At 43.7% G+C, this 25316-nt stretch overlaps 1 protein-coding gene and 2 long non-coding RNA genes across 3 annotated transcripts in view; 1 reads left to right on the forward strand and 2 right to left on the reverse strand.

Annotated features, from left to right (window-relative positions):
• The window catches only part of LOC111966682 (uncharacterized), a 78179-nt gene extending 72540 nt beyond the window's left edge, over positions 1–5639 (reverse strand). Inside the window, exons 1-2 of the long non-coding RNA XR_002877674.2 lie at positions 5367–5639; positions 1929–2914 (exon numbers count right to left, since the gene is read on the reverse strand). This is a non-coding gene — a long non-coding RNA (uncharacterized lncRNA). The remainder of the gene's footprint in view (positions 1–1928; positions 2915–5366) is intronic.
• Positions 5640–7979: 2340 nt separating this feature from the next.
• On the reverse strand, positions 7980–17888 carry LOC111966649 (microtubule cross-linking factor 2-like). The gene is made up of 9 exons (XM_023991501.2): positions 17199–17888; positions 16472–16696; positions 15212–15370; positions 12847–12912; positions 11546–12751; positions 11265–11405; positions 10977–11063; positions 8818–10092; positions 7980–8556 (listed from the first exon to the last, which is right to left on the reverse strand). Exons 1-9 carry the CDS (start codon positions 17874–17876, stop codon positions 8467–8469), a joined length of 3927 nt encoding a protein of 1308 aa, XP_023847269.1. The 5' UTR covers positions 17877–17888; the 3' UTR covers positions 7980–8466.
• Positions 17889–21100: 3212 nt separating this feature from the next.
• On the forward strand, positions 21101–23951 carry LOC111966683 (uncharacterized). Its single transcript, XR_002877675.2, has 3 exons — positions 21101–23403; positions 23616–23730; positions 23859–23951. It is a non-coding gene; the product is annotated as an uncharacterized lncRNA (long non-coding RNA).
• Positions 23952–25316: the final 1365 nt, after the last annotated feature.

Consider the following 25316-nt stretch of genomic DNA (forward strand, 5'->3'; position numbering starts at 1 on the left):
CTGGGCCCAACGTTACTGTTGATGAGTAGCTTATGCCATTTAGGGGCCACTGCACCTTCAAGCAGTACATACCATCTAAACCTGCAGATATGGAATCAAGATCTGGGCTGCCTGTGATGCTGCTTCATCATATGCGTGGAACTTGCAAGTGTATACGGGGAAGCCAGATGGAGGAGCCCCTGAGMAGAACYAAGGGATGCRGGTTGTCCTGGACGTGACACAGGGACTCCGTTGCCACAACATCACATGCAATAACYKTTKTACTTYRCACAMGCTGGGAYAKGAGCTCCTCAAGAGGAAGCTGACGATGGTAGGAACAGTACGAAAAAACAAGCCAGAGCTCCCACCTCAGCTGTTGAATACACGGAACAGGCCAATCAATTCCTCTAAGTTTGTGTTCACGGCCGACTTGTCTCTAGTGTCGTACGTGCCAAAGAAAGGCAAAAATGTGGTACTCATGAGTACGCTGCACAGGGATGGGAGGATCTGTGGCCAGGAACATCAAAAAACAGAAATCATAATGGATTACAATGCCACAAAAGGAGGGGTGGACAATTTAGACAAGCTGGTGACTGKCTACTTGCAAAAGAAGAACCCTACGCTGGCCACTTGTGATATTCTTCAACATCTTGGACATCTCGGAGTACAACGTGTTTGTCATCTGGATGGCGTTGAACCCAGATTGGAACAGAGGGAAGCTCCAGATGAGATGGCTCTTTCTTGAGGAGCTGGGCAAGGCATTGGTGAGACCTTAAATCCAAAGGAGGCAACATATCCCAAGGACCTCAGCTTCTGCAGCCATTGTGAGGAGGATTCAGGATGAGGATGCCCCATCCGCCCGACCCACAGAACCAACAACTCCAATACCGGAAGTAAGTGTGAGTGATGTTGTTTCATGTGTGCGTGTCTGACTCTCCTACCTTGGCCTACTGTAACTATATATGTGAATGAGTGAGTGAGTAAGTGTTTTCATCATTCTAGATTGCAGCCGGTAGCAACAAGAAGAAGCACTACAATGTGTGTGGACCCAAGAAAGACAGGAAGACACAGTACACATGCATCAAGTGCAAGAAATACATTTGCAACACACATACAGTAAAACTCTGTCCCTCGTGTGGTGTGTAGACCAGCCTTAATTTGTTTTCAATGGGGCTCATTTATAATTTCCATAAAATACTGTATGTAAAATTTGTCCTTACAATTTGTTCAGTTCAAAGCAATAAACATCAATAGTGATAAAAACCTTGTTTAATTTATATGTGTTCAAGATAAACATGATTATTCCACCCATGTCTTGATTATAATAGATTTTTGTTAACAAAAAATCTAATTTTATAAAACGAATAGTTCTTTTATTGACAACTGTGATCTAGCAGAGGTAAATGGAAAATATTAACCATGTATGCTGTCTATACTGCTTGTAATTGATATGTCAACATCTAAGTATTCATTAAGTCTTTTTATGTAAATTGTAATGGCTGTATTTTTTTTTTAAACAATAATGTTGTGGGTCCATCAGACCCGCAAACATTGGGTGAATAACAAAAACATGAACACCACACAAGGGTTAAGTATATTTTAACAATTACATTTCCTTTCGATACTAAAGTATATTTAAAACCAAATACTTTTTCTCAAGTAGAATTTTACTGGGTGACTCACTTTTACTTGAGTCACTATTAAGATATCTTTCCTTTTACTCAAGTATGACAATTGGGTACTTTTTCCACCAGACACATTCCAATCACACTCACCAGTCGTCTACACACATCACATTAAAGTACTGACTGCAACTCACATTTTCTTGTGTGGTTACTTTGCCTAACAATTGAGTGTTGCCTTAACAGTCCTTCCCTCAGACCAGCAGCATTTCAGGACAAGCATACAAACAGAAAGTGAGACATCACCTTCCGCCCTGTGCCTCTGACCTTCAGCAGTCAAGAGCAGGTAAGACGACATATAGTAAAGCCCTACAACTGACTCTATGGGACCGTTTCCTGGCCTCAGATGTGTAGTGCTCTGTCATTTTTTAGAGAGTATTAAGTCACCATCTCTGTTGTTCAAAATCAAAAGGGATAAGGATGTGCCTGGTTATTTATTTTGTGTCTTTGTCTCTCTGTAGTTGACAGTTTACAAGGCCATGCCCTACAGCATTCTGCTCCCCATCCCAGAGCTTCTGAAGGACCATCAGCACAGGTCACGAGGACAGACACTGCCACCAAGCAGAAGATGAACACTAAGCGCTGGCCCCAATCACACTACATGGCTGCTCCTCCACAACCAGCAACTYCAAGGTGCTAATATCACCCTCGCTTAATACACTATCCTCAGAAATAAAAGGAGTCAAACTGGAACTATTTAACATGTTTGGTGTAGTTGTTTTAGACAGATCAGATCGAGAAAGTTCTACAGGAACAATGCATTGCAATGACGATTTTTATCTTATTTGATCAAATGGTGAAAAGCAACAACAAAAAATGTTTTTATTGCAAGTTTAGAGGATATTAACAGCTGGTCAAAATGAACTTTTCTTCAAAGGTGGACAGTGAGGGAAAAGGTAATGTGTACAAGTCACATGTGTGTCTTAGAGTTCTCCCAGGGTTTTGTCCTCCTCTCCATCTGCGAGGGAGTTGGAGTTTGGTTATTAGGTTTTATGTCCAGCTTTGACAGGCCTGGGACCTCCTCTCCTGCTTGGACTAGCCGGAACACTTCCTCGAATGAAAGGGCTGCATCTGTGTTCGCTGAGGTTCCACCAGTGGTACTTTCACAAATATCAGAATTTGAATCTGCAATAGTCAAGTGGTCAAACTTCTCCAACTGTTCAATGTTGTCACCCATGGAGGATGTCGAGGACAGGGCAGTAGAACTTACACGCCATTGCTTGTACCCATCCAAGTCAATGGGCTCGACGAATCTAGCAAGGATAAATACAATGAAGAATGTGAAAAACAAACAAATAGTCACAATCTTTAAGATGTATATGTAACAGTTTAACTTTAGTCCGTCCCCTCGCCCCGACCCAGGCGCGAACCTGCACACATCAACAACAGTCACCCACAAAGCATCGTTACCCATCGCTCCACAAAGGCCGCGGCCCTTGCAGAGCAAGGGGAACCACTACTTCAAGGTCTCAAAGCGAGTGACGTCACCGTTTGAAAGGCTATTAGCGCGCACCACCGCTAACTAGCTAGCCATTTCACATCGGTTACATATAGCCATGGTCATTTCAATACCTCATGGTTTACGAAGAAAATGGCTTACAGAGGAGAATACAACTGTTTTGCTTTTGTCAACAGAAAAACTTAGGATCTACTATTGGGAGACTTGTAAACAAATGATCCTCTTGAAAATAAAAAGTACATTTGCTCTAATGAAATATCCCATTACAGGGTTCAGTCAGACAGTGGCAAGTCAAATTCAAGGACTTTCAAGTACTTTTTCAAGCACTAATATTTATTTTCAAGGACCATCGCTTTGTAATAGTTCCTATATGCAATTGTTTAGTCGCCACAAGATGGCAGTATATTGCAAAAACCTAATGAAAAAAAATGCTATTGATCACTAGCTTACATTCTGACCACACCGCTCACGTCGCGTGCATTACAAAATAAATTTACACATACATGTTATTCAATCATTGCACCAACACTGCTCGCGCGCGCCAACGAGTGTCTGCCTTGCCAAGCGCCAAAATAGAAGTCAGTTCTATTTGTGACGCTGAAGTCCGCAAGTCCTGCCTCTCCCAACTCCTCTTTGGATTATAGAAGTAGATACCCACGTGCCATCTCCTCCTTGGTTATACCCACGTGGGTGATTGAAAGATGAACTGAGGTCGGACGGTCGTCGTGGTAATACTATGAAAGTTAGATGCCAATCCCCATATAAAGTGCAAAGAAGACAAGGTCTGGAAGGAGGAGAGTTGACTAGAAAGGATTCGGTTGAATGTTTTATGTATGGGTTAATTGTCGTAGTAGAGGACCTTGTGCATTTCGGGTAAAATAACAACTCAACATTTATAGCCCAGGACAAATTAGCTAGCAACAGCAAGCTAGCTAAATAGGACAAATTATCTAGCGTGCTAAATTGCTATCAATGTTTAATGCTTTTCGACCTGTTCCCAAATTAATATAATTGGTTCAGTTTGTTTTGATATTCCAACCTGCGTGTCGTGATCGCGTTTGGTGTGGGGGGACAAAATCAATTTGCACACAATGGTGCACGTTCAGTCTGGGAATGGTGTTAGATGTTCTACTCAATAATACGTTTCACTACTTATTTACTACATATATGAGTGGTAAGTCAATACTGAAAAATGTTGTGTTTATATTTTTGTTCCGAGTACATGATAGATTGTCTTTATATTTCAATTCTCTTTATATTTCACTAGATTTTAGCTTACACAGGCTGTCCCAACACATCATGACATGAAAGGAAATTCTGACAGTGTGAAAGGCCCTTAGTTCATTCTAAAATGTTGTATTCCTTACCCATTTGAAGAGAAACAAGTTATTAATGTGTTTTATTAAGATTAAAGATTCTCTCAGGGGACACTATTTACATTTTAGGGGACCACACATGGGTCCTGGAGCCCAAATTTGAGAAGCACTGTACTACTAACCTCTCTCCCTACTTGCTTCAATGCTACCTCTTGCTGTGTATCTCCTTTGCATCCTTCATTGCAGCCTGACTCACCACTGTCTGTCTCACTACTCACTGTTAAGAAAAGGTATTTTGTTATGAGAATTTATAGTAGTCCATCTTTATAGCCAGAGAGCCCTTGAGCTACATAGCTAACTAGACATCTGACTGAAATATCAACGACTTTTACTAGTTGTACACTCATTCTCCGAGAGTCAGGGGGTTTTTGTTTGGGGGATGTCTGTTGACACCCCAGGAATCGATGGATGTTGAAAAAAATCCCACTGTCAGCGACCTCTCACCCACTTCTCACACTATAGGTCTGGCCTAAGGTAGTTCGTAGGCAGTTTCCCGTTGGACAGAGAGATGAGTGACGCAATAATATGCGGTTAAAATATAATTAACTAAATAAAAAGGCGAGTAAAAGCTATTTCACACATAAAAAGGTGCTTAAACGGCGTTTATCCTCTCCTACATCCCTGGACGGGTCTGGCGAAAACCACGAATAAACATAAATATTCTGCAGGTGGGCTTTTATTTACAGTTGCCGGCATTTTAGCTATCGATGTGACATTTGGCGGCGCCGAATCAGTTTTATGCCCCATCAACAAAAATGTAAACAATTGAGTTATTGAGCGCACTCTTTGATAAAACAAATATAGTACTATTTATTCACCATTTAGTGCTCATGTATATGATTGGTAAAATATGATGTCAGCAACACGTACCGATTGTAAAATAATAATTTAATCCCCAAAACAGTTTCCTCGCTGGAAGCCTGAAGATTTTTCAAACCACTCTGGAAATTCGGATCCACCTCGAAGTCATATGAATCGAACCGACTGTAAGCAGACTCCATTTCACGCGTAGAATGTTATTGTCGCTCATGAAGCTGATACATGTATTGAAATATGCAAATATATACTTTAATCTACTACACCGTAAGTATCTGTACGATGTTTTCTTGTCCAACTGAAAGAAAATATGTCTTCTTCGGTGGGGGTTCATCGGCATTTGGCCGTAAACGTTATGGTGCATTACCGCCACCTACTATCCTGGAGTGTGGGCCAGCGACAAGGAGGAAAGTGCTTGTTTAGCCAGTACATCAGCTGCCACATTCCCCTCCACCCCACATGGGCTGGGACCCAAGTAAATCTTGTCTGTGTACCACAGGAGGTTGGTGGCACCTCAATTGGGGAGGACGGGCTTGTGGTAATGGCTGGAGCGAAATCAGTGGAATGGTATCAAATACATAGTTTTACATAGTCCTCCACTCAGCAGACGGGGATGATCTTTCTATGATGAAGCTCTTGTTTACTGCACTGCAATTGGATAATATCTGGGAAGACTGTTGTTGACATCAGGGGTGAAAGTCAGAGAGGAATGTAGAGCGGGAGGGAGGAACTGTAAGTCTTCCCTGACTACACAGTGACAGGACATCTGATCTCATTAACTGCTTAGTGTGATTTCCGCTTTGTTTGTGTGCATGTGACACACTATGAACAGCTGGCCATATACCCTATCCTCCTCACCCCTTCTAAGACCCACATTTCTGTGGCTGAGTTACGTCTCAAAGTGAGCTGTCAACTTTGCTCTTATAACCTGCTCAGGCCACTGATCAGAACCAGGGCCAGTAGGTTATGACTTTGTAACACTGGTCAGACGTGCTCAACCAACACAGAGTACTAACAGACAGCCACATGGTTATAGTACATATACAGTGCCTTCGGAAAGTATTCAGACCCCTTGACTTTTTCCACATTTTGTTAGGTTACTCTAAAATTGATTAAATCGTTTTTTTCTTCCCCTCATCAATCTACACACAATACCCCATAATGACAAAGCAAAAACTGTTTTTTAGATTTTTTTTGCTATTTCATTAAAAATAAAGAACGGATATGACAGTATTCAGACCCTTTACTCAGTACTTTGTTGAAGCACATTTGGCAGCGATTACAGCCTCAAGTCTTTTTGGGTATGACGCTACTGGCTTGACACCTGTATTTGGGGGGTTCCTCCCATTCTTCACTGCAGATCTTCTCAAGCTCTATCAGGTTGGATGGGGAGCTATTTTCAGGTCTCTCCAGAGATGTTCGATTAGGTTCAAGTCCGGGTTCTGGATTGGCCACTCAATGACATTCAGAGACTTTTCCTGAAGCCACTCCTGCGTTGTCTTGGCAGTGTGTTTAGGGTTGTTGTCCTGTTGGAAGGTGAACCTTCACCCCAGTCTGAGGTCCTGAGTGCTCTGGAGCAGGTTTTCATCAAGGATCTCTCTGTACTTTGCTCCGTTCATCTTTGTCTCGATCCCGACTAGTCTCCCAGTCCCTGCCACTGAAAAACATCCCCACAGCAGGATGCTGCCACCACCATGCTTCACAGTAGGGATGGTGTCAGGTTTCCTCCAGACGTGACACTTGGCATTTAGGGCAAGGAGTTCAATCTTGGTTTTATCAGACCAGAGAATCTTGTTTCTCATGGTCTGAGTCTTTAGGTGCCTTTTGGCAAACTCCAAGCGGGCTGTCATGTGCCTTTTACTAAGGAGTGGCTTCCGTCTGGCCGATCTCTACCATCAAGGCCTAATTGGTAGAGTGCTGCAGAGATGGTTGTCCATCTGGAAGGTTCTCCCATCTCCACAGAGGAACTCTGTCAGAGTGACCATCGGGTTCTTGGTCACCTCCCTGACCAAGGCCCTTCTTCACCGATTGGTCAGTTTGGCCGGGTGGCCAGCTCTAGGAAGAGTCTTGGTGGTTCCCAACTTCTTCCATTTAAGAATGATGGAGGCCACTGTGTTCTTGGGGACCTTCAATGCTGCAAACATTTTTTGGTACCCTTCCCCAGATCTGTGCCTCGACACAATCCTGTCTCGGGGCTCTACGGACAATTCCTTCGACCTCATGGCTTGGCTTTTGCTCTGACATGCAGTCAACTGTGGGACCTTATATAGACAGGTGTGTGCCTTTCCAAATCATGTCCAATCAATTGAATTTACCATAGGTGGACTCCAATCAAGTTGTAGAAACATCTCAAGGATGCTCAATGGAAACAGGATGCACCTGAGCTCAATTTCAAATCTCATAGCAAAGGGTCTGAATACTTATGTAAATAAGGTATTTCTGTTTTTTGACTTTAATACATTTGTAAAAAAACAACAGTTTTCACTTTGTCATGATGGGGTATTGTGTGTAGATTGATGAGAAACACATAATTTAATCAATTTTAGAATAAGGCTGTAACGTAACAAAATGTGGAAAAAGTCAAGGGGTCTGAATACTTTTCCGAACAGCACTGTACGTACAGTACAAGTATGGACAGCATTAATTACAGTACAGAATTGCATAGTATAGTAGTTTATTCATTCCGACAATGTTCTTACAGATGTACAAAATATTATTTAGTTCTATAAGATAATACAAAATCAATGAGTACTGGCAATTGTAAGTGCCTTGGTGTGTCCAAAAAGGTTGTTGCATATTGTAAAAGGGTGAAGTGCCATGGGCTGAACTGAAAGAAGAAAAAAGATGATCTAGCACAGAATTTCTTACATAACTCCTTCTCTTTCAAAAAGGACATGCTACAGGCAGATAATAGGCATGTATGTATCTCAAATAACTATACCCCCTATCATAATGGGTTCTGAAGTACTTCCCTCTATCCATTCATCCTGATGACTGAAAGCAGAATTCCAGAACACAGGCCTTGGATTCTCCATGTCCCTTGTAATCTTTATCAGCTGGCCAGTGGTGTCAATGTGATACTGCTCCACCCCCTTATTCACAGTTGGAGTTGGGCTCTCCTGACCCACAACCGTTTACAGCGGAGGAATATCTATTATGCTGTAGCTTGGTCAGGGCCAAGGCGAGATGATCGGGCAAAGCAGAAGGACAAGGACTTGGAACTGCTACAGTCATAGTTCCCATCCTGAGAGAGATGGATGGAGTGAGAGAGAGGGGGAGGGAGAGACAGAGGAATAACATACATTAGCCAGTAAGTTGAATATGAGAGTGAGGCTCAGTACAGTGAGTACAGTATTTTTTTAGTTTGTGGATCCTTCTCAAAACCAAGCATGCTAACTAGTATGTGTGGACAGACATGAGCCACTAGCCAATAAGTTGAATATACGTGAGGTACAGTATGTGTTCAGTGTGTGGATCCTGTGTTGGATAGGCCTACAGTACTCACCTCCAGTGTCAATTTACTCTCCAGGCTCAGGTCTCTTCTGAGAGCCTGGTTCTGACTGTGGGCCTGACTGGGGCAGTTATCCTCCTTCTGGCCGCGGCACGCTTCCTCTCTCTGCTTCATGAACCTCTGGTTCCCAATCCTGGCGACACTGTCGTTCCTGTGTACTGGTGCAGCAGGGGGGCGAGTGGGCATAACCTCCAGGGTTTTATGAGTTGGACTGCATTTCCCCTTCTGCCCCCCGCACGGTGCTGTTGCTTGTGCTGGCTTGTCTGCTCGACCACTCATTTTGCGCAGGAACTCTGTGACTAGGCCGTACCGGATGGCACCACCAGGTTTTCTGGTGGGTTTAGTGTTGTTCCCTCCACTGCTCAATTCACTGTTTATTGTGCTATGGTGAATAAGCCTTGGACCAGCTCTGGGATTGATGGGGCGGGCCCAGGTTGGCCCAGCAGKACCCCGATGGGAAAGGCTCCACAAAACACCCTCCCTGCCAGGAGTGGCAGAGGAGGTGGAGGAGTTGGAGGTGGTGGTGAAACCAGTTGTGGAGGAAGGGGAGATGGACGATGAAGATGAAGCAGAGGCAGAGTATCTGCGGTACATTTTTGGGGAGGTGGAGCCTGACTTGGACCTCTCGGTTCTCCCTGGGAGCCTCTCAAGGGAAGTCGAGATCTGTTGAGTGCGGGCAGAGAGGCGTAAAGGGTTGCCTCTCACTGCACTTACACTGTAGGGCCCATCCGTCTGTAGACCCACACTCACCATCTGTGGGTGCATCTGGGTCTGAGTCCCTGTGGTGGCCACGTCCACTGTCCATCCCCCACTCACGATCACCCTCCCCTTCCTCCTCTCCGGCGAACTGGAGTGAACTGCCTGTCGTAAGCTAGCTGTCATCTCCTTCATGTCGTCGCTCAAGTTAGCGGAGAGCCTCAGACATAAGGGAGTGAGAGAGCTTTGGGACGTACTAAGCCTGGTAGAGATTACACTGGTAGTAGAATTTCTATCAGTGTTGGTAATGTGCCTCAGATGAGCTAGATGGACTCTCCGTGCAGACGGGGGACTGTAGTAGATGCGGAGGACAGTCTTCTCTGGGGCAGTGCGGCTACTGTCCAGGGTCAACTGGTCCAAGTTTAGATTAGGGAAGCTAGGGGGCATGATGGGGTGGTCCCAGGTCTTAAAGGGGTCTTCTCGGTCTAGCTGGGCAGCCTCTTGGCTGAGGTAACACCAGTTCTTCTTCTTGGACCCTAATGTAGAGCGGTCTGGTTTGGTCTTATTTCTTGTCTGTGTGGAAATAAGAGTATCTTCATATTATGGTGGAAAGAGCACAGAAACCCAGGGGAAACAGCCATGTAAAGAAATACATCTGCTCTTCCCAATTCWAAGGCTCACTGGTCCTAGCAACACCACGGGCTAGTAGCTAGCTAGTCGTCTCGTATTTCTGTCTGTCTCCTGTCAACAGCTGAAATATTTGCAATTGGTCTTTTTGATTTAAATTGCTATTCTGTTTGCCAGAAAAATAATCTTCTTTATATTAAAATGTGATCATGGTAACCACAAACCTGTTTTAAGTTATTGTTCAACATGTGGAAGAAAACCACTTCCCTGTTTTGAAACAACGGGATATGATGAAGACACGTAGATGTACTATAAACAAAGTGAATGTTTTACACTTGAAATGTAGCCTACTCATTGTTTTTGAACAATGACACACCGACCACGAGCCAGTCAGTCATGAGTTCMGTGCGCTTTCTTTTCTATCCACACAAACCCAGACTTCATTCCAACTTTCTCTCCCCCACACTCTACCTTTCTCTCTCCCCTTTCTCTCTCTCTGGCTCTTTCTTTTTCTCTTCATTGCTCACTTCCTCCCTCTCACATATTCCCTCTCTGGGTCTGTCTGGGTGTTGTAATGCAGTGGATGCACATGTTAGTTCTGCTTTTGGCAGTAGCCCCCACAAGAGCTTAGCCTAAATACTGTGGCACCGTTGATCTCATGATGTCTGTACTGCGTGCAGGCAGGCTAGGGAGAACCCCTGCCAGATAGAAGACATCAGCTGGGCTTACTGCTGAATCACATCCAATCACATGCTCCCAAACACAACACAGGACATATAAACATGGGAGCCTGGTGGATGGAGGAAACAGAAAATAAAATACTTCCTTACCTCAGTTATTTCACTCTGTATGCCTCTAGGATGGCCTGGCTGGTCTGGATACTCATGTGCATCAGTCTTACCTGTGCTGCACTCCATCTGAGTTATGAAAAGAAAGAGTGAGGTATTACAGTCTCTGATGATTTCTCAGAATCAGGATATCTGTCTGATCCACTTGCCTTAGAACGTAATAGTGGTGTATCCCTCATTGTAAGGGATAATGATCTTAAGTATCAACTTATGTAATTGGACAGTGACTTCATAGGCTGAGCCCACAGCGGGACAGTGGCATTAGCTCACCTTGGAGACTAAACCTTTCCAGTCTGATGCCCATGTGGCCTTCGCATCCTGTCCTGCCATGCTGTCCTCTAAGTCCTGCAGCTCTGTGCCCAAGTACTGCAGCAACCCGTGTAGTATAGACATAGTCGTAAGATCTCTGCTCTGTAAAAAAATATATATAAAAGTTTAACATACTTGAAATCTTGGCTTTCATTGTTACTTACTGAAATAAAGTGATTTATGAAAATCTCAGTCACAGTATGTTGCAATTCATGTTCCCCTACATTCCCTTTACCTCATACCTCTTTGCCCTCCAGGCCAGATCTATTCCTCACACCGCGCTGGTGGAGGACCCAGAGCACCTTCAAAGTGAGCTTCATCATGGGGTCCTTGCAGCTGTCGAGGTGGTCTGACTGTGTTGCTCGTCTTACTCTCTCCTTCACCACTGCTGTGCGCAGGCCTTCACCTGTTTCCTTCTTGGCTGAGACCTCTGTGGTGTTTTGTGTGTCCTGATCAGCCAGGGATGGGATTGCGGTGGGATCCCAATTTCCTTCAACCCTCAACTCTCCTCCTTGTGTCACCAATAACTCCACCCTCCCCATTAAGGCTAACAGCATTGCCTGCAGAAGTTCCAGAGCCTCATACAGGTGTTCTTGCATGAGTGGGTCCAGAGCCAGAGGATGGGCTTTACCCTGAGGGTAAGACTTTGCCCGGGCGATGTGGGGAGATAAGGGAGGGGAGCTGTGGCCATTCTTGGCCGGTGAGACAAAAAGCTGGATAGCTGAGGTCACAAGGCAGGCATGATCTCGCAAGGCAAGGAGGGCCTCATGGTCTTTCACATTCAAGGCATGGGCAACACTGCCTCTGCGTGTATAACTCTGCTGGTTGTCCAGGGGCTCCCATTCCCCACCTACAGATCCCTCGAGAGGGATCTGACTGAGGGGACTCAATCTCTCCGTCTGAGGTTGGTCTCTACGCTGTATTTCCATCACCTCCTCCTGAGAACACTCAATCACACTCCTTCTCTGTTCTTCCCTCTTCTCCTGCTCAAACTGCATACACTCCATCCTCAAGCTCTGTTGACAATCCTCTACATCCCTCACATAAAGCGGTGGTAGATCCCCATTGTCCCTGGCTCCCTTCTGTGGCTGCTCCTCTTCCTCCTCTCCTCCTCCTCCTAATACGCTCTCCCTCATGTCGCTCATCTCCGCCCGGAGGCCATGGTTCTCCACCTCCAGCTCTACAATACGGTGGCTCAGCAGCGTCGCTTCCTCCTCCACCAGCCGCAGGTGAACCTTGACCTCTGCCTCCCTGGTGTGGGGGGACTTGGCAGTACCACCCTCAGAGGAGTGGGCAGCAGCATCTACGTCTCCATAGGCCGAGCGGTACTTTGACAGAACCTCACGCATGCACTCACTTTCCGACACCATCTTGGTCAGCTTCTTGCACATGAGAGTTGATTCCTCCTTGGCAAAGTGAAGCTGGCACTTCAGATCAGCACTGTCATCCTGAGAAGTCAAATGGCACAACAATGTGATTAAAGATGACTTAAAATGTACTCTAATGAAGTCACTCATATGAAAATATTATATTAGATCTTTACCTGGGGAGACAGCTTCTTCTCAGTCTTGCTGGTTGGTGATCTGACATTTTTCCTCTTCAGAGAACTCTGAGAAGTAAAGTAAAACAAATGTCAAAGAATTCTGATGATTCAACAGTATCATTAACGGCATAGTTACCACCCTATGAAAACATGACAGAGGAGGAGAAGATATAGATGTCATCCTAATAAACCAACTTTCTTTCAGCTTTCCTCCCCTGTCTCCTTCCTGTCTGTCACTCCTGTCGGTATCTCCGAATATTCTTTGAGATTCTTACAGGATATCAATGTTTACACACAGCATTTAATGTCCAAGAGAAACAAACCAAGAGAGTCAAAGTACATGTGGACACAAATTAATTTGTTCCATTACAAACACACTGTTTGTCTATGTCTTATAACGTCCCAACATGAACTTCCTGTATGAGTTGTGTATGTTTGCACAGCAGAGTATGAGAGGAATGTAGGTTGGCGTCACCGTGTCAGTCTCTGTCTTTCTCATGTCTCAAGCAGGGATCACTGGGGTTAAAGTACTAAAAATAATAATCTTACTGAGGTTTTGCAGTGGGAATAGCCCCATCAAAACTAGGTCTGTAATAAATAGACCCCGAGGCAGTGAACAGTGGATGAGTCTGGTGTTAAAAGAACAACAATAAACAGCACTGTGACAACCAATATGATATTATTATCACCACCCTTAAGGTCTGTCTGAAAGCAAGGCAGCAACCAAGACAGGCATATTGCAGTAACCGTGGTGGTCGTTAATCTTCCTTTACACTGATGTTGACTAGGTTCCCTGGTAATAGTCTACCCAGATTAGGTCATCTAAGTGGATTTCCTAGTCAGGATCAAAAGGAGTAGCAGCTGTCTCAGATGAGCAGACTAGGCTGAGTTGACGACAAAGCACCGAATCCTGGATTAAATATAAACACGCGTAGCTGGACTGCACTGCACTGCACTGTCATTAAGAAAGACCTGCATGGGTGACTCCATGGCCACCAGTTGATGACATGGAATTAAGTGATAGTATGGCAGTATGCCAGTACCTAAGCCACCGCCTTTTTGATGCTGTAATTCATCCTCCTGACCCAAATTTACCCATGCTTAATAGAACCAGAGGAGAGAGAGATATAACTATTTACCTATTTTGGTCCCTCTTTCTCTCTTTCTGTAGACCCTGGTGAGAAAAATGTCAACTGTGTCCCCCTGTGTCCCCCAATCTAATCAAATGGCTACCCAGACTATTTGCATTGCCCCTCCCCCCCCACCCCCTTATTTTACGCTGCTTCTGCTCTCTGTTATTATCTATGCATAGTCACTTTAATAACTCTACCTACATGTACATATTACCTCAATTACCTCGACTAACCGGTGCCCCCGCACATTGACTCTGTACCGGCACCCCCTGTATATAGTCTCGCTATTGTTATTTTACTGCTGCTCTTTAATTATTTCTTACCTTTATTTTGTACCTTTTTATTTTTTTAATGGGGTTATTGGTTAAGGGCTTGTAGGTAAGCATTTCACTGTAAGGTCTACACCTGTTGTATTCAGCGCATGTGACAAATACAATTTTATTTGATTTACATGCCGTACCACTCTACCTCACTCACTGCCCATCGCCCAGCAGTCAGATGCTAGCCATGCCCTGAGCCTTAGGCCCAGCAAAGTCCTAGGATCCAGTCAGGGTCTTGTGTCACCTCACTTCAGAGTGACAGTAGGATGCATGGGGAGTAACTGGTTGATATGGGATAACTGAAGTGTATAGAGTACTATGTGAAGGAATAGGACTCTTATACATGAAAAGATTCTGTAGTATGCGATAGTATAGATATTATAGTATTCACTGTAATGTTTTTGTGGACTTTACTGTAGTATTCACTGTAGTGAATAATGTAGTATTTACTGTACTATACTATAACATTTACAGGTAAATATTGTATAAATACTGTCGTAAAAGAAAACTGTAGTATATACTAAAGTAATTAATGCATGTCGTTGTGGATTGTAGTATACACTGTAGTGTTTTTGCAGAAATTACTGGTATTTACTATAGTTTTTTTGTTTTATTATTTTTGACAGAGTGCAGGTTTTTTCCTTGAGGAAACCCATTGGACTAATACTAAAAGAACACATTTTCAATAACCTGTAGGTGGGACTGGGGTCTGAATGGATAGTTCAGCGCTTCTGCTCTTTCCTATCATCTGTAGGGAACACAATATATGGTCTATACTTGGCATGTAGGTTTCTCAATTATGGGTGGCACAAATTGGTCTTTGGGGAGGGGAATGGGCAGGGTATATGCTAATTAAACTAATACAGTTGGTGGTGGATAGTAGTAGTTGATGGTGGTGTGTAAAAGCAGTACTTCTCTGGCTTTCTCCATCTCGTCCTGTTGAACTTGCTTTGCCACCTCCAGCTCCTGTTGCCTCTCCCGAAGCGCCTCGTTCTCCCACTCCAGCCGGGAGTTCTTCTGTTGCACGGACTCCAACTCATTGTGCAGGCGGAGGGATACACTCTTTGCTACCTGTGAACAGAAGTCAACCACAACAAACTTTAAATACTATAAAACACTAACAGACAACTGTCTTCGTTGGAGGGAATTAGAGGTTGTTTTTAATGTAATAGTGCATTAGATAACAATAATTTTGTGCCTTTGTCATAGAAAATTTCAAGATAATTTTCCAGATATCAGCCTTCAAAACAACAGCCCTGTGTTTTCTGCATTGTAATAAGGTGAATGAAACATCCCTCGAGGAGCAACCTAGGGCAGGTCCAGATGGTGCATGTGATTGTAAGGTGGTGTTCAGCACATTATTATATTGTGCTATTTTCTCTCCAAGAGAAACTATACTGTATCTGTATTTTTACATCTTTTGGCAGTAATACAAAAAGACAGAACATCTCCGTGTTAGAATGTGAAGAGGGGAAGAGGGGGTAAGAGGGAAGCCAAAAGTACCAGATTCTCTGCCATGCTACCGGTGGGCATTCTATCACCACACACAGCTGAGCAAAGAAACATTGCAGCATTGCAGCCTCCAACAGAGGAATCAGCCCACATGCCAGTAAACTTTCCACAGTGTTCTACCCACTCACCCATTGAGGCTGGTCGGTCGGAGTAATTGTATTTGTCATAATATCTCTTTAATGTCTTTAATTGGGCAGTTCACAGCAAGTGGCAACCACAAAAATGCCACTCCACCACAACAAAACCCAAACAAAAGCGCACACACTCACAGATATATTAAACAGACATACTTCACATTTCTTGAAGCACATCTGACAGGATGTAACAGTAAGCTGAGCCATAAAACATTGTTAAATACTGTAATAACAGTTTAATGTGCACTTAAAAAACTGAGTCATAGGATGTGAGCAGTGCAGTTGATGTAAAACACCCTGAACTCATGAAACAGTAGAGTGGAATGTACAGCCATTCAAAGGGATTTTTTCGGGGTTTGGTACATTGACTGGAATCATAATGAATCACTCGACCCTGTTGATAACACTATGCAACAGAGCAAGAGAAGGAGGGATTACAGTACATTCCCTACAGGACAAAGATGCCTGAAAATGAAAAGTTGCTTTGAGTGAGCACTCCACACACATAAACACACAGACCCCTCACCTTGACGTCATGCTCCAGGGAGCGGACCAGTTCCCCTTCCACCTGGCCAGTCTGGGCCACCCTGAGGCTGCGGCGCTCGGCCTTGCGGAGGCGGTACTGCAGGATGCGACACAACTTGTTGGCCTGCTCCAGCTGCAGCCGCAGCTCCTGCAGCTGATACACCTCATCCTCCAGGAAGAGGTCCCGCATCTCCAGCATCTCACAGCGCATCTCCTCCATCTCATCCTGGACAGGACAACCAACAATCATCATCATCAACAGCATCATCGTGTGTGTGTGTGTGTGTGTGTGTGTTGTGTTGATGTGTGTGTGTGTGTGTGTGGGGGGGGGAGGAATGGGACCAAAAATCGACTCTGGCATTTCTAACACATGGCAAAACATTTTTTTGAGGCCCCAATTAATTAGCCAGATAATGATAATTTTTCCCACTGTGAGTGATGCCTTTTGATGATCCTTGTGCTTGCTGCGGCTCCTGCATGCTAGTAATTAAGGTTGACATGGCCAATTACAGAAAGTATCTAAGCTGCTCTGCTAAGGAAAGTCTGTCTGTCTAACCTTGACAACAACTGATGTCAATCCTTCAGTATTAATCTATATTCAAATCAGTCGATATTCAACTATTCTTTATAATAAGAGGGACCAAGCCCCTAGACTGGAGGCAATGTGTGAAATAATAAAATTCCCCATTTTACGCGTAATGACATGTACATTTAATGAATCATCTTACTTTCAAATACTCATTTTCCGATCTCAAATCGTCGTTTTCTCTGACAAGATCCTCGTGCGTCTCGTCCACGAGCTCCCGGGTCGGTTCTGAATAAACTATGGATGCTCCGCTGACATTCAGCGAGGGAAGGGAAGCAAGAACGGACCCTCCGCATCCAGGAGAATGGTTTCCATCCCCGACAGAATGCGTGATAGAATTGTCCTGTAATAGGCCTAGCCGTTTGAATGCGCTGCCTCCAGTACTCATATCGCGTATACTGATTTGTGCATTCCCACTCGACCTGTCTCTATTTGCCTCTCTTTCTCCACCACTTGGGCCAGTCTCGCAGCTTGGAGACGGAGTGTCCGCAGAAAGTTGGTTTCCCGCCGATGCAGTCAGAAATCCCTCCGTCCAGTCAGAAATGTCAGAACTTCTGTCCGAGTAGGATAGCTTCCCTGACACACAACCTGAATCCTTGCTCAAATCCTTCGAAGCATTGCTAGCTTCATATCGTTTTCTCGGTGTGCTTAGATTTCTTTGGCACTCGGTAACGGATGGTGCGCCCCTTCCTGTGCGCTTCCCTTTCTCCAGTTTAATCTCTTTCCCTTTGTCCATGATGCGCCGGACAGTCCCTGTTGACCTGGATGAGCCTGGGGCATGTTTGGGCGGCGCATTCGATGGGGTTCGCTTTTTCTTCATGCTGACACCCTGTTGCGCCTTGGGCTGTCTTTGTCCCCTGTGCGCCTGTCTTGGCACCGGACTGTCAACATCTCTGCTGTTCATTTCTTTTCCGTTTTTCTTAATGTATAGCCTAGTGCATAAAATGAAGAATTGCCCTTAATTAATTAATACAGTCTATTATTATTTGTTGAGTCCAACAAAATAAACGGAATGAGTTATAACAGAATTTCCAGAATTTTCTGTAGAAGCGACTGACAGAAGGAAGGAGAGACCAGCGCACTTCAGTTCATCCTCCGGTCAGTCGGTCAAGTGTGTGCTGTCACATTGCTTGATTTAAACCGGACAAGAAATGTAAGCATACCCCGCCCATCTTTCGCGCGCGCACTGTGGCACATCATGCATTCTGCACTGAGCATAACGCAACATTATAGGCTACGGTCTATTGGTCATATGTTAATATCATGGGCGCAACTTTGGTTTTAGAAGTGGGGGGACATAATTATTATTTAATTTTTTAATCAAGTCGAATGAACACCGTTTTGTATCACATTCCAATTATAAAACTGGGGGGGATAAAAAAGTACATTTCAGAATGTGAAGGGGACATGTCCCCCCGCCCCCAGTGAAAGTTGCGCCCCTGGTTCATACTGTTTATTTAATTTAATTGAACCTTTATTTAACAGGGCAAGTCAGTTAAGAACAACTTCTTATTTACAATGACGGCCTACCAAAAGGCAAAAGGCCTCCTACGGGGACAGGGGTTGGGATTCAAAATAAATAACAATATAGGACAAAACACACATCACAAAAAGAAAGTCGTGGAGTAATAGCCTAATGTCTGGAGTAATAGCCTAATTAACTATGAGGCTACCCACTGGACACACACTTGTTGAATCAACGTTTGTTGATGTTGAACCAACGTGGAATAGACGTTGAATTGCTATAAAGGTGGTTCCAGTTATTCCTCAATTTCATTCCAAAATAGAATATAATGGAATGTTATATTGAAATCCCAATTTTCATTTATTCTATTGCTGTGATGGGCTACATTTTGCCATGCAAACATATTATTATGTCTAGACAAACGTATGGGAAAATGAAACAGCCCATCCAATGGGTGTACTCAATTCAGTTCTGGGCGGCTGAGGTTCCGGGTGTCCCCAGTGCGCCCATGTTCTTTTTTGATAAATGACTCCCTCAAGTGGCCAGAAAATAGAAATTACAACTCTTGCAACGCTGCCACTGAGACTATCAGATGAGGTGATGTATTATAGCACCCGTTATTCTGGTCGTCACTAGTTACCACATCCACAAAGTCGTAATTATGTCAAATTTCTCTTCTTAAACTCTGCTTTTAAACCTAACCTTAGCCACACTGCTAACGTTATTCCAACCCTAACCTTAAATTAGGACCAAAAAGCAATTTTTTTTTACTTTGTGGCTGTAGTAACTAGTGACAACTCGTTTATCAGTGCTTTGTCCTCGGAGCGACACCGTAGTCCATCATTTTTTAAATTATGAATAAAACAAATACAAAACAGAAATATACAAACAAGAGTACAGAAATATACAAACAAGAGTACATAAACCTAACAGACAGCAGTATTACATATCGATATATATATTCAATTTGTCAAAAAGTTTTATGGTACGTATTGCTTTTTTGTTTTTACACTTACTGATCATTACAAAATAATATTTCACTTCTATCTTAAACAATGTGAAGAGGGGTTTGTTCTCCGCCCACTGATAAATAACATGTATTACATTCCTTAAATTATTTAAATTGTATTTAGGCACTTTCAGTCGTTAGCTGACGTATGCTAGCCGTTTGAATCTGTGATTCAGCACCCGTTTAGCGCGCGGCTGTCGAAAAATCCAAAGACATTGGAGTGTAGTAACACAGAACAATGAGACAGATATTTCACCGGGTGTATAAATGTGAAGCATCCGTTTTGCGTTTCACAATACCATCCCCATCAACCTACGTGTGTCAGGGAACCACAGCGAGATGATCCAATTCCTGCTTATTAAGTCTCCTCAGGTTCCCGTGGTATCTGGATTCTCTTGGCTCCAGCGACACAACCCCCTTATTGACTAGTCTGCTGGTGCCATCATGGGCTGGAGAACGTTCTACCACACTCATTGCCTGACGTCAGCGCAGCCTGCCCCGGGACGTGTTCCTGGGGGCTCGGAAGTTTCCCCGGACCACCGCCATTCTCGCGGAGTACCAGGACCTCCGGGAGGTGTTCAGTGAGGCCCAGGCCACTTCACTTCCGCCGCACCGACCCTATGACTTCGGGATCGACCTTCTCGCAGGCACCACTCCACCCCGGGGACGACTGTACTCTGTCGGGTCTGGAGACCAAGGCTATGGAGACCTACATTGAGGACTCCCTAGCTGCAGGGTTCATCTGTCCTTCTGCCTCCCTGCGAGTGAAACTGGCAACACCGGTGTTTAGCCACACTGTCTCTGCAGGTAAAGAAGCACATGAACATAAATATCGACAATAATTTACAAATTCATACACTATACATTCAAGACTCTACACTAACCTGTTATTGCTTGAAAGTACTGTACTACCACATAACTATACCAATATTAATACATGTTGGCATGAAAAGATGGAACATCATAAAACGTGATGTAGTAGTAATAAGGAATACTTCATATATTTGAGGAATGCAAACTATGTGGCAGCTAGGAAACTGCCTAAGGATGTAGACCGTCATTGTAAATAAGAATTTGTTCTTAACTGACTTGCCTAGTTAAATGAAGGTTAAATACGTAAAAGGTGTATTACACAGTTGAAAACCTTGCACATAGAAATCACTATCAAACTAACGCAAACTTTTTTCTTCTAGATCTTGCTGGGATAGAAATCCATGGAGGAGGGCTCTCAGACAAGAGAACAGCTTCAAGCTGGATTTCCTTCGGAAGCAATTTAAGTAAGTTGATTTAAAACTAATACATTAAATATGCCAAGCTTCTTCCAACTCAAACTAGACTAGGACCCACTCACTGTCACGCTTTGTAGAAACCAAGATTATATTACTCCTGTAATGCAGGACTATTTGGACTCCCATTCTGACCACTAGACACACTATTTGATCAGTGGAGGACGGCTCATAATAACGTCTGGAACGGTGCAAATGGAATGGCATTGAACACATAGAAAACATGTGTTTAATGTATCTGACACCATTTCACTTATTTCACTCCAACCATTACCACAAGTCCGTCCTCACCAACTAAGGTACCACCAACCTCCTGTGTATTTGACAAAGTATAATACATACAAAACAGGATCATAAAAAATATTCACCAATTTCTTTTTAGGTCAGGAACTACTCCACCATGCCAGCGAGGCTTTAAACTAACCCTACGGAGTGTCCTAAAAATAATGAATGAAGCAGAGGAAAGTGCTTTAAAATGCCTGGCACAGCCAAACTTAATCAGGACAGCTTAGAGGTAAATTGTGAGTTGTAATGTAATATCATGTCTGTTTATGTAGGGTAATCATGAGTCTTACATTGAATTAGAGGTCCCAAACCCAGCCGTCGTCCAATATATGTAGGCCTAGGCTAACGCATACAAAGCAGAAAGACGATCGTTTCCAAATAATCTATGGGACAATAAAAAAAATGTAAACCCAAGGTAGTCTGTCTGACCACTCGCTCCCACCCGCAGCATGAAAGATGCTGACCACGCCGCAATGATTTCTGTCGGGACCCGCAGCCCTCTACATTGAATCACTCGCCCATTATGCTAGTTGTTGTTGGTGCTCAGTCTCCAATGTTCTCTGCCATGTTTTCTTGGGCCTTCCTCTTCTGCCTTCATCTCCTGCATTCACCTACAGATGACAACATAAAAGGAAATAAGGAGATGAAAGATCAGAGGGTATTTCAAACATTTATCCTAATGTTTCAGTTGTATTTTTTTTCTTCTAAAATCTGTTCTCAGTTATTATGGGTAAAGGTGGTCACAGATTCAACCCCTCTGCCTGTACTAGTAACACAAATTGCCAGATAGATCCAGATGACAACCTACTGGGCTCCCGAGTGGCGCAGCAGTCTAAGACACTGCATCTCAGTACTAGAGGTGTCACTACAGACACCCTGGTTTGTATCCAGGCTGTATCACAACTGGCTGTGATTGGGAGTCCCATAGGGCGGTTCGCAATTGGCCCAGCGTCATCTGGGTTTGGCAGGTGTAGGCCGTCATTAKAAATAAGAATTTGTTTGTAACTGACTTGCCTGGTAAAATAAATTAAAAAACTACTCCACGGCAAAGACACCACTTTTCCTACACCTCTTGCTTCCGGCTCTAGTCCCAACGAAGCGGGCCAACTCAGAGAATCTTCCCACTGCTTTAGACAGTGATCTTACAGCAATTACAATGGTAAACAATTTCAATATGACACAAACAACATTAAAAATAGGTGTTTTTATTACTCACAAATATGATTTCCCCAATACACAGATCAACACAAAGGGGATGCAGATGGTGATTGTTTGATGGATGAGATCCTGAGCTATATAAGCGGATGGCTTGCACATGAGGTGCAGAAAGAGCAAATCCTCCATGACTGCAAGGCATGCGAGAGGCTGCTGGTCCACATGGGTTCTGAGCATAACTATGCTAAAGGATCTTCTGATGCAACAACCTTTATCAACAGGAAGTGCTACACTGAGGACACTAGACTGGTGGAGCCATCTCATCTGCTGAGGGTGATGGTAACAAAAATGGAGGACACAATTGACAAAAACCTTGCCAGTTTTTGCCCAGAGACTTCTATTGTGTCAGGACTAAGAGTCCTCTTACTTAGATCTAGTCTAGTGCCTTTGATTGCATCCTGGAAGGCCGTGTCGATGCATGCCTACCCCCTCCATAGGAAAAAATATAAAGAAATACACCATGTGTAGAATGCGAGCGCAGCTTAGAAAAATTGATTGTGAAGTTAACGAACCAAAAACCACAGCACAGCGTAAACTGAATTATTTCACCGGATAATACATTTTTGGGGGTGTTTTATAATATCAGACATCGGTAACTGTATGGCGCCGTGTGCTGTATGGGAAGTGAACAGAGTGTATGTACAGTGTGGAGCCTAAAGTGTATGAAGCCAACAAAAAGTCAGAGGAGGGGGGATACTAAGAAAAATAAACAGGGGAGCACACAGACCTGTGATTTGTCCAATTGTTTTTAAACAATGGCAAAACATTTTTTTCTTAAACAGTGTTTCTTCCTTTCACATAAACATGCAGTGGCTTTAGGTGAAGGTATGGTATAAGTGTATTTGTAGGTACTGTTGGCATAGTGTGCTACAGCAGCTCTAGTTATTATGGCTATATATGTTGCTTTAAAGTTTGTGTGAATGCAACTGTCTGTAGATTGTAGTAGGCTAATGTGTATTGTATGTATTAGCAAAGTGCTGGAGAAAAGGAGACTGAGGATATGCCTGAGGTTCAAGAGACCGTCTCTGTGATACCAGGAAGTGTCTAACTGTGGAGAATAACTCCATGACCTGCACATTCAGAAGAGGTAACACACACACACACACACACACACACACACACACACACACACACACACCACACACACACACACACACACACACACACACACACACACACACACACACACACACAGAGGGAGCCATTAGGGATATGATGTATATCTGTGTTTCTTTCTGTCTCTCCTGTGTTTCTAATTAACCCTGACTCTGATCCTTGCTCTCTCTCTCTGTGGTATAGATGTATCATTTCACCATGACTCTGAATGAGCTGGAGCCTGGCATGGTGAGGCTATTGGCAGCGTAAGAATGCCATCTAAGACCTGACGTCAGAGCCATGGAGAATGGAGACCTGGGTATTGACTCACATTGGAACACAGATACTTACACACGATTCCATAACAACATTCTAGATTCATTGATAAACACACAAAATGGAGCACATGGGTTTGTTTTATAAATGAGGTGGTTTTATATATTGCAGACGCAGCAAGTGTAGAAAAGGACAGACTAGAGGAAAAACAGAGAGCTGCACGCAAATAACCTTCCAAGGATGAAGAAGAGTGGTCAACCAGGTGTGTTCACTATGCAACAGTAATAAGTATGCCCGGAAATGTGAATGTATTGTCATGTTAATATATTCCAATTTGAATTCAATTATTTCTCTAAAACATATTTCTGTACCATTTTATTTTTTACTTTACAGGTGGTTTCGGTAGGAAAACATCTCACTGGGAGGTGTAATCACTGTTAGGAGGARATGGAGAGAGTGGAACATGTCCTAGTTCTTCGAGATGAGAATAACAGGTAGGATTTAGATTTTTCCTGTCTCTGGTACACACTCCAGTCCGGTTGGTGGCGGTAATGGACCTTAAAGTTGGTTGCCCACTGTCATATAAAAACCACTGTCACGCCCTGTAGTAGGTCAGGGCGTGACTAGGGGGTGTTCTAGTATGTCTATTTCTATGTTGGTGCTAATATGGTTCCCAATTAAAGGCAGCTGTTTATCGTTGCCTCTGATTGGGGATCATATTTAGGTAGCCATTTCCCCACCTGTGTTTTGTGGGATATTGTTTGTGTTTAGTTGCCTGTGTGCACGTCATGACTTCACGTTTCGTTGTTTCTTTATTGTTTTGTTTGTTTCACGGAGATTAAAAATATSTGGAACTATACTCACGCTGCGCCTTGGTCCGCTCATTATGACTATCGTGACAACCACAGAAGAAGAAGAAGAACAACAACAACAACAGTCATACCAACAGTACAGTCACAGATAGAACAATGAGCCAGATGTTTCACCGGATGTATAAATCTGAAGCGTCGATTTGGCATTTCCACTCACCACCAAATACAGTGCATTCGGGAAAGTTTTCAGACCCCTTGACTTTTTCCACATTTTGTTACATTACAGCCTTATTCTAAAATGGATTATTTACATACGTATTCAGACCCTTTGCTATGAGACTCAAAATTGAGCTCTGGTGCATCCTGTTTCCATTGATCATCTTTGAGATGTTTCTACAACTTGATTGGTGTCCACCTGTGCTAAATTAAATTGATTGGACGTGATTTGGAAAGGCACACGCCTGTCTATATAAGGTCCCACAGTTGACAGTGCATGTCAGAGCAAAAACTAAGGCATGAGGTCGAAGGAATTACAAGACAGGATTGTGTCGAATCACAGGTCTGTGGAAAGGGTACCAAAAATGTCTGCAGCATTGAAGGTCCCCAATAACACAGTGGCCTCCATCATTCTTAAATGGAAGAAGTTTGGAACCACAAAGACTCTTCCTAGAGCTGGCCGCCCCGCCAAACTGACCAATCGGGGGAGAAGGGCCTTGGTCAGGGAGGTGACCAAAAACCCCATGGTCACTCTGACAGAGCTCTAGAGTTCCTCTGTGAAGATGGGAGAATCTTCCAGAAGGACAACAATCTCTGCAGA

The sequence above is a fragment of the Salvelinus sp. IW2-2015 genome, linkage group LG7 (assembly GCF_002910315.2).
Source record: "Salvelinus sp. IW2-2015 linkage group LG7, ASM291031v2, whole genome shotgun sequence".
NCBI lineage: Eukaryota > Metazoa > Chordata > Actinopteri > Salmoniformes > Salmonidae > Salvelinus > Salvelinus sp. IW2-2015.